The 9857-nt window shown below is 42.9% G+C and overlaps 1 protein-coding gene across 1 annotated transcript; it reads right to left on the bottom strand.

The window, feature by feature from the left end:
* Positions 1-322: 322 nt before the first annotated feature.
* On the bottom strand, positions 323-8269 carry LOC135882153 (pancreatic alpha-amylase). The gene is made up of 10 exons (XM_065408960.1): positions 8075-8269; positions 7248-7394; positions 6819-7016; positions 5813-6043; positions 4666-4799; positions 4456-4578; positions 4262-4361; positions 3889-4010; positions 3654-3779; positions 323-512 (listed from the first exon to the last, which is right to left on the bottom strand). Exons 1-10 carry the CDS (start codon positions 8240-8242, stop codon positions 323-325), a joined length of 1539 nt encoding a protein of 512 aa, XP_065265032.1. The 5' UTR covers positions 8243-8269.
* Positions 8270-9857: the final 1588 nt, after the last annotated feature.

Below are 9857 nucleotides of genomic sequence, written 5' to 3'. Positions count from 1 at the left end.
ATTTCATTAATGACACTAACAACAGTTTTGCTCCACTACTATTTATTTCTTAATAAGGGGGGAGGGATAGCTCAGTGGTTTGAACATTGGCCTGCTAAACCCAAGGTTGTGAGTTCAATCCTTGAGGGGGTCATTTAGGGATCTGGGACAAAAATCTGTCTGGGGATTGGTCCTGCTTTGAGTAGGGGGTTGGACTAGATGACCTCCTGAGGTCCCTTCCAACCCTGGTATTCTATGATTAAAGGATCATTCATTGTTGTGTGCTACACAGAACAAAAAGTACTAGGTGAATGACCAAGGGAAGAGATGCATCCAGTTTACACTATAATTTATCATTAACATGAATTGCAATGAAAGGATCTTCAGCCTGGTTACTAATCTGGAAATTGGCAATACCATCAGAAGCAACATTGACTTTTGTTCCAGTACAGGAGTTGCCCTCCTTTTGCCCAGAAATAACATCACAGTAAGTGCCAGCAGGAAGGCCAGTTTGCAAATTCATATTCAAGCTCCTATGTATAAAAACAGATTGAAAAGGAATAAGTGGTAATTCAGACTCTCTAATACAGATATTTCTTTATAATTAAAAACTTGAAATGTCATGCTAGCCTGTAGCCCATGGGATGGCCCTACAAGGCCAGATGGGTTTTAGTCTTCTGTCTGGTCTTTTATTCTTTGGCCAGTGGGACTGGGAGTGCTGGTATGGGAAGCATACTCAGTCTACTGTGACTTCTTCAGCCAAAGTAAGAGCAACAGTGATAAATTCAAAGGGTTCAGGGCAGTCTTCATAGGCACCTCACAAGGTTGCAGCCAGGGGCGGCTCTAGGCACCAGCAAAGCAAGCACGTGCTTGGGGCAGCCCATTTGCAGGGGCGGCAGGGATCCAGCATGGGAGCTGAGAACCAACAGGGGGCCCTGGGAGCTGTAGTTCCTTGGTTAGCTCCCTGCCTATAGAGCCAGCCCTGGAGCAGGGAAAGAACTACATTTCCCAGCATTCCCTTGGCCACTACCAACAGGAAAAAGGGGGAGGGAGTGAGGTAGCTGAGACCTCATGCTGCAGCTTGCTATGAATGGAGAGCTGCACTCTGAAGGCTAGGGATACCATATGTTAACATTCAAAAAACAGGACACTCCACAGGGAGGGAGGGTAGCCCCACCCTGCCACCATCCACCCCCTCCGACTGCCCCCCACAGAAACCCCAACCCCCCCCCCGTGCCCTGATCACCCCCTCCCGGGACCCCTGCCCCTAACTGCCTCCCAGGACCCCACCCCCTATCTAAGCCTCCCTTCTCCTTGTCCCCAACTGCCCCCTCCTGAGACTGCCCCAACTTTCCCCCTAGGATCCCACCCCCTACCTGTCCCCTGACAAATCCCCGGGACTCCCATGCCTATCCAACTGCTGCCTGTCCCCTCACTGCACCCCCGAACCCCTGACCCATCTAACCCCCCCTTCTCCCTGCCCCTGACTGCCTCCCCGAACCTCCGCCACATCCAACCCCCCAGCCCCCTTACCATGCCACTCAGACCAGCATGTCTGGCTCCGCGCAGCGCCAGACACACTGCTGCATACATGCTGCTGTGCTCCCCCACGGAGCCACAGCCCCCTCCTCCCCCCCCAGCACCTGCCTTCTAGATTTGAACACCTCAAAATTCAGGAGTGCTCAAGCTCAGTTTGGGCAGCTGTTACTTCATTTCTCCCAAATCAAATATACTGATCCACTGTAACTTGCTGTAGAAAAGGTAGGATAAAATTGAGCAAGAAATGCTTCCCAGTGGTTATTAGGACTGGAATTGCTATTTTCAACAGCCATTGCCTGTTTGTTTGTTTGTTTGTTTAAAAGGAAGACAGTGATATTGCATTGGCAAATTCCCCATAGAAAGAAAGAGTGGAAGAAAAGAATAATAAAGGCACCTCAACTTTTCCTCATTTATGGAGGACAGGCTTACAATATGCATCCAGATATCCTCCAATCACACAAGCTGAAAATTGTTCCACTTTACTGCAGTTCTGTAACCATATGGGAACCAATCCTGTCTGTGTTCTGTGCACATCTAAAATTCATGCTGAATGACCTGCCGTGGGGGCGAGTTACCAGTGACCCAGGGCTGCGGCGGAAGGAGGGTGCAGGTGGGGGTGGGGGAGAGAGAGCCCAGGGCTGGGGCGGCAGGAGGTGTGTGTGGGGGGGCAATGGTGCGGGGGAATGAGGGAGCCCAAGGCTAGGGCAGCAGGGGGGTGCGGCGAGGAGCCCAGGGCTGGGATGGGGGGCAGCCAAAATTTTTTTTGCTTGGGGCGGCAAAAATCCTAGAGCCGGCCCTGGTTGCAGCACTATGAAGAAGACAGGGAATCACTCATTAGGACAAAAGCTTCATATATTTCTGGGATACTACTCTCATAACAGGCATAACCGCTACAGAAATTTCATATAAGGCCTGGTCTACACTTAAAATTTAGATTAACCTTCCTAAATTGCTCCAGGGTGTGAAAAATCCACACCTCTGACCGCCGTAGTTAAGCCGACCTAAACCTTGGCATAGACTTGGCTAGGACCATGGAAGTATTTTTCCATTGACATAATCCACCTTTCAAAGCAATGGTAGTTAACTACCGTGGTGGAAAAACCCCTTCTGTCACTATAGGAAGTGTCTACACTGTAGCACAGCTACAGCACACTAGCTGTATGCCCGTAGTGTAGACATGACCTACATCTCCTAAGGCAGATTTAGGCCTCTAGCAATAAGAGAGAGAACACAAACTTCACAAAAGATTCTTACTGTATTTACCAGCTTTCTTAGCCTGTTCAGCTTTCAGTTCAGACTCAGTGTTTTGACTCATTATCACTTCTGCACATATATTGTTCTTTTCCCTCTCCCTAGGACTCACCCGAAATGGCCTTTTCTGATAGCCCCACTGAGGCACCTTGGCAGACTGCTGGCTTCATAAGGACTCTTTTCTGGCAATGTCATACTCTTTATGGCTTCCACTGAGTTTCAAATTCCCCAAGTCTCTTTCTGCACCTCTGACATGAGAGGAGCCTAGAAGAGCACAACACCAATCCTAACAAACTCACACCCCTTATGAGACTCCACTAGAGTCTTTGGGAATATCCAGAGAGATTGAAGGCATTGCTGGGGACAAAATGCCTTTTGTAGTGGAGAGGGAGGCATTTAACTGAAGTGATTCAAACCTTAACAGAGACAATGCCAAGAACAATTCAGTGAATAGTGCTCAAAATCTGAGAATCCCATCCCTATAAATCATCCAATCTAGTCATCAACTCTTCTCCTCCCTTCTGCAGACCTGACCCAATCCCACCTTCATGGCCTTTCCGAGAGCATCCCAACCTGACTGACATATTACTCTGTTAAATCTCCACCCATTTCTTTAGAGCCATCCACCTGCTAGCTCAGGGCTAGTTACCTCTTAGACCTGCATGGCCATGCATTTCTGACTGACCAACCTTCGTTGCTGGGTACGAATCCAGTAATCTGGAATCAGTAGCAGACTGGTGTGGTGCTTAGAAAGCTAATGTTGGGTTTTGAAAAGTGTTTCTGGGAGAAGGCAGGTGATAGGTTTGGATTTGCAACAGGTAAAGTTGTCACATAACCTTTCTACAGCTAAAATGTTTCTGAAGCTATTCACCCCACTTACTTACCAGTCATCATTATTAAAGACAATGAATCCTCTATTACCACGCCCAAAAGCCACTTGATTGCTGCCATTGTCCCACCAGTTTGAGAAAGACTGGCCATCAACCACATTACGGAAAATAACCATGTTCCTGAAAATACAACAAATAGGCTTGACTTTAATTAAAATATCCCCACTTCAGTTAATGAGATATTGCAAACTGCATCATCTTTAGTTAATTTCTCTCTACAGTTTCCTACCTTATTTGACGCCACCTATGTTCACAGACCCAATCGTTGCCACAAGTGCTATCTGCATTGATTGTAACAGCTTTGGTTGAGCCATCACCATTGCTTGGTGGTCCTATCCAGTCATTAACATCCTTGTTGATAAACATAAAATTATAAAAGTTAAATGTTCTATCTTGGAAAAAGGCCATACATAGTAAACAGGATAACATTCATTCTTGTTCAGAGAGTCAACACAAGGCTTATTCATCACTCAAGTACCACTCCTACCGTAAGGATGTTAATGGGCATTAAGTAGTGCATAGGCCCAGCGCTGTCTCGCTACACAGGGGTAAAGTTCATCTTAAGAGTCATGTGAATTTATTTTCAACTGTTAGAAACCTACCTGTCCATTCTGGAAATTTCTTGTCCAGCGGTAACTTGACATTACACGTGTGAATCCATAAGGATGAGCAAGCATGAAACCAACTGCCATTTTATATAGTCTGTAAGCCAAAGAGCAATGGGACACATTAAGATACACTGTCTTTGTTAGGACAAAAATAATAAGACCCTCACACAGCCAACAGCGTTCCCTACCTGGCATCCCAGAAGGTTAGAATAGAAGCTCCTCCAGCACCATGTCCCCTTTGGTTGTCATGATTATCCACAAAGACAAGGGCTCTGTCAGAAGCTATGAAACCCCAGCCTTCTCCCCAATTCCTAAACAAACAAACAATGAGTCAAACACATTGACACTAATATTTCAACTATTGCAGGAATCTAACAATGAATCCAAATGCTATATACTTTAAATAGGACATCTTTTCTCCATTCCATTTGCGGATGACTGTCCCCAATTTCGCACCATATTTGAATTCAGTCACTCGGCCATTTCCTAGGTAGTCGCTGGCTTTAATTGGCTCTCCACCCAAGTCAATTACCTGGCAGAAGTAAGAAAAAGCTGTTAGCACATTCCTAGCTATTTAAAAAGCAATACAATAAACACTAGTTCTGGGTTTAAAGAAAGACAAAACTACCCAGGGAGACTGAAATAATTTGGTTTGAGCAAGTAAACACATTTATTGCTACTACCTAAAGCAACTTAAATTCAATGTAATGAAGAACATTACAATGTCTTATTTTGTATACAGCAAGCATGGTTAGCTGTTGTGGGTGTTAAAAGAATTGCCCCAGTGCCAGAATGCTTAGTTTGAGAATTCGAGAAACATTTGAGAAAAAACACACCAAACTTTTTTCCTACTGGGAGTAATTAGTGTCAGCTTTTTAAACAGCCGTTTAAAGAGAGGAAAGTATTATTATTATTATTTTTTTAAACGCAAAACTCTATCTATCATTAGCTTAGGGCCTACACAAAATAATGCTATGCTCTTTCTGTTGGCTCTGCAGTAGAAGTTATCTAACAAAATAAAATTTCCTAGACCTGTACATATTAAAAAGCCCTGGAGAACTGTTCGCGTAAGATTTCCAAGGGGTCTTGGAAAGCTCCAGTGTCAGCATAAAAGACTAAAAGTGAGATTCCTAAGTGGCAAAGGTTAGACTCCATAGGAATATTTTTGCTTGATTTGCCACTTCCTTACACTTTGTGTCATCATTTGCACCTGTGTAGAGCAAATGCATAAGTATCTGCATGCAAAAAACAGATATTTATACACCTACTTGATTTCAAAACAAAAGCGCCTATTTGTATATGCAAACTGATGATCATGTAAAATTAGAGAATTTAAAATTTAGCCCTTAAATCTTTCTTTCGTATAGGGCATGATTTTGCAGAGTACTGAGTACTCTAAATTAAGCCTATGCTTAAGTACTCTGCTAGATCGAGTCCAGAGTGTTCAGAACCTTGTGCTTTGGAGGATCCAGCCCATACTGTATTTGTATTGTTATATAAAAGAACCCATCTCTGTACAGAGTGAAATTAAGAAAACAAGATTACCTCCTGGTAAATAAAAGGCCTCGTTCCTGAGGAAAACCATTGAGTATTTAGGTTTTTCAGTTTGTCTAAAAATGCCTTCATATCCCCAGGCCACATGTGCTTGGAAGCATCAAGTCTGAAGCCTGCCACACCAATATCAATGAGGTTGTTCATGTATTCAGCAACTTTCGAGCGCACATAGTCCTTCTCCAGGGCAAGATCAAGAAGACCAACCAGGCGGCAGTCACGGACCTGTTTTAAAAATTAGTTGAGATGTCACCGAGTCATACACCAAACTATAAATCTTTGATTAAAATATATTCATTTTAACATATTTTTAATCTCATATGCTAAACCAGTTCAATCCACATGCTAAACCTGTTTTGAAGAGAATTCCTTTAAAGTCAATACAGAAGAATGTACTCTGGAATTTATTGTATTTAGGTGGTGTGATTCTCAGGTCAGGCCAGGAAGTGAAGATTGTCTGCAAATGTAGCTGCCCTGTGAATTTAAGAAGGGAGACTGCACAATGGAATTTGGCAAAGACAAGGAGCTAAAATCCCTAAATTTGGGAAAGGAGACATTAACCATTTAATGATTACAAGAGCTCAGAGTTCAGTTTTATTGCTCATCACCTACTGAATTACCAGCATCACTTGATGCAGAACTGTGGGTTTTCTAAGGATGTCTCCCATTAATAGTTACTGATCAGGCTGAAAGTTCCTTAGGTGCTTAGGCAATAGCTTGAACACAACAGTACCTTAATCAGTTAGGGGTGATCAGAACTACATAACTAACAGGTGCATAAATAGGTGCATAATTCTAAGCATCGGAGAAATCAATGGTCATACTCCCATGATTAAATTTAGGCACATACATAAGTACCTTCTTGTATTGAGTGCATACTGATCAGCTCAGCCAAGGATCTTGTTATTTTTTTGCCTTATTAAGATGGTCGTCCAACAGCAAAGACTAGTCAAGAAGATTGGGAGGGGGGAGTAAAAACAGATATTTATATATAAATTACCTGATTCACATCATTGTAATTTTCAATCTCTCCACTTCCAGTTTTACATTTACCATCGTTAAAGTCCAAGTTTGAGTACGGGACAGATGGAAAATCTTCGTTCCCTGCATTGAAATAACTTCCACAAGTAGCACCATTTCCAGAGCCGCCACCAGATCCACACATGTGGTTGACTACAGCATCCACATAAATATAAACCTAGAGAGCAATGTTTGCATTTCAGTTTGTTTTTACAAAGGAGAGTGAAGTGACATTGTGAGTTTCACTGACTGGATCCCCTTTTATTCCTCCCATTTACATTCCTTCACCTTTTCCAACTTCTTTGCAGCCTTCTCCCTTCATTTGTAATAGGACAGGAAGCTATTCCGATCTGAAATCAGTTATTTCTCCCCACACTATTTCAACAGGAGGAAATCCACAGATACTTACTCCAACATTGTTGCACCTGGTCACCATGTCTTTAAATTCATTTTCATTTCCAGATCGTGTGCACAGTTTGTAGCTGATTGGCTGGTACCTTTCCCACCAGGGTCTCCAGGGATTAGTAACTATAATATTTTCATTTGGAGGTGATATCTGCGAATGAAATTGTCATTTGATAAACTAGTAATTATTTTGACGTTTGCATAAGCGCAGAGAGAGTGCTCAGTCCTGTACAACACATATAAGGAGCACAAACAGATATCACTTACACCAGTTTTAGTCCTGCTTTACACTGTAATCCAGCCCACTCTCTCCGACGAGGAGCTTGCTATCAGAAGATCTGATCCTGGGAGGACTCAGATTGAAATCAATGGGAGTTAAAGGAGCTCACCATCTCACAAAGGTACCTAGGACTGATTCCTTAAAGAAAGACAAAACTACCCAGGGAGACTGAAATAATTTAGAAGTTTCTTTTTAAATTGGGATGACAAGAGTTGGTGTTTGTGCACATCACTGGAGAATAAATATGTCTGAAATGGTAATAAATAAGAAATAAATTGTTACATTCTAATTCCTCTAAGTACAAAGTAAGTGACACATAGTGGAAAGCATGTGGTTTTTTGGAGCTGTCCCAATGGGGACAAAGTAAAATCACCCCTTCACAATGACTGGTCTAGGCACATACCTGTCAACATTTCCTACTTCCATCACCGATTTCTACTGATGGTAACTCTGGTGCCTGTTCTCTGTGAACTGGACCTTTTACTCTGGTAAATAAATAATGCCAAAAGATGAAGAAATGTTACTGTCTACTAACAGTAGAGGCTACGTACCTGAACTCCACCAAATCCATTGGGTGCTAAGTACCGTTCACATTCAAGAGCAATGTCAGCCCAACGCCATTCAAATAGGTGGACAATAGATGTCCTCCCAGACTTTGTATTTGGATTGTATTGTGCCCAGCAAAGGCCAACAGCTACTAGCAGAAGAAGAGCCTTCATGGTGCCTTAAGTGCGGGATTGTGCTCTTCTCACTGGCTCTTTATAGTCCTGCAAGAGGGTACAGTTCACGTTACATTTACATGTGACATATTTCACATGACTGCCTAGTATTTGGTTAACTAGCCATTTGTCATTTTATCTGATTGTGTCTGAAGTGCTCAACAGGTGAAGATAAAAGAAATTCTCATGTTAACAAACTTTAACTATAAATAAAACAAATTAGGCCTGTGTGTGTGTTTTTTAAGGATAACACCACAATTTTCCAGAGGTCTCTGGCAAGTGAGAGTGCACCTGGGAACACAAACTCATTGATAAAAAACAGATATGAAAATATCATTGGCTTCAATAATTAGGGGTAGATGCTAAGCTGGGAGGTTCACTCTCACAGATCTAAAAGGCATCAATGGCTTAGAACCAGAAATACTTAATATGAAACATCCATCTGCACTGCACCTCTAGAGGGCTCCATCATTTCTTAAAAGTCCAGAATTTCTCTCTCAGGGCTAAACTGCTGCCACATAGGATAGGTAGCCCTTGGGTGGGGAGGCATGGAACTACACTGCCCCAGGGGACACATGGGTGGCATTGTGCTTTGGCTATTTTAAAATGTATTTTTCCCTGTAGCCTAAAAATATTTTAAGAGTAACCAGAAGAAATTGTATTTTTCTGTAGTTTTGTGGGTTGCAAAAAAATGCATATTGGGTCTTTTATTGTAGCACTGGCTTAGCTGACTGGCTTAGCTGAGCAATCCCAAATTAAGACAAGACATGAGTGAGTAATTACTGAACAAACCCAAGCATGTAACTCCTGAAACAATTAACTATTATGACTGTGTTTATAGTAAATAAGGGAGATAGACTCTAACTAGTGTGGTTATGTTTATAGTAAACAATGTAGTCAGAAACACCTTGAACTGATAAGCATGCCTTATGCAAGCTGCAAAGCAATTAATCTTTACATACAAGTATAGATGTTGGTAGCTAGAATAGGTGGTGTGTGGTGTGACAAGAGTTGGAATGATGGTATCCCCCTGTACCTAAACCCCTTGCATCTAGGCCTGACTAGCATACGCAAAGAGCAGTTACATGCCCAGGGCCGGCTCCAGGCACCAGCTTAACAAGCAGGTGCTTGGGGCAGCCAAGGGAGAGGGGCGGCACCTGCGGCAATTTGGGGGTGGAAGGTTTCTCACTCCCTCTAGGAGCAAAGGACCTGCCGCTGAACTGCCGCCGCCGATCGTAGCTTCTTTTCCCCCCCCCCCCCAATTGCCGCTGCCGATCGCGGATTTTTGTTGTTGTTGTTGTTGCTTGGGGCGGCAGAAATGCAAGAGCCAGCCCTATACATGCCTAATAAAGTAATAGTGTCAAGCTGTCTTCTGGATCCCAGAGAACTGGATGAAGTGTTCTCCCAGAACTTGACAAGGTGTTCTGGAAAAAACAAGTGGAAAAAGCTCAGAAGGCATCCCAACATATATAACAATTTGGTGATCAAAAGGACTATAGTCACAGAAGTTAAATTCACCATTAGTTCTTTCTTGTTGATTTGGTGGGAACAATTGAGTAGAATCAGACAGAAAGAGGTTAATGTGACTTTGGTTAATATTTTACTACTTGGACTG

The sequence above is a fragment of the Emys orbicularis genome, chromosome 8 (assembly GCF_028017835.1).
Source record: "Emys orbicularis isolate rEmyOrb1 chromosome 8, rEmyOrb1.hap1, whole genome shotgun sequence".
Lineage (NCBI taxonomy): Eukaryota > Metazoa > Chordata > Testudines > Emydidae > Emys > Emys orbicularis.
Note: the sequence above shows the minus strand (reverse complement) of the source record. Positions and strands in the feature narration are given on the sequence as shown.

Coding starts and splice junctions, on each gene's coding strand:
- LOC135882153 (XM_065408960.1), bottom strand. CDS start 8,242: ATGAAGGCTCTTCTTCTGCTAGTAGCTGTTGGCCTTTGCTGGGCACAA. Junction 7,395..8,074: donor ATGGATTTGGTGGAGTTCAG/GTACGTAGCCTC, acceptor TTTCATTCGCAG/ATATCACCTCCAAATGAAAA. Junction 3,780..3,888: donor CATAGGTGGCGTCAAATAAG/GTAGGAAACTGT, acceptor TTGTATTTTCAG/GAACATGGTTATTTTCCGTA.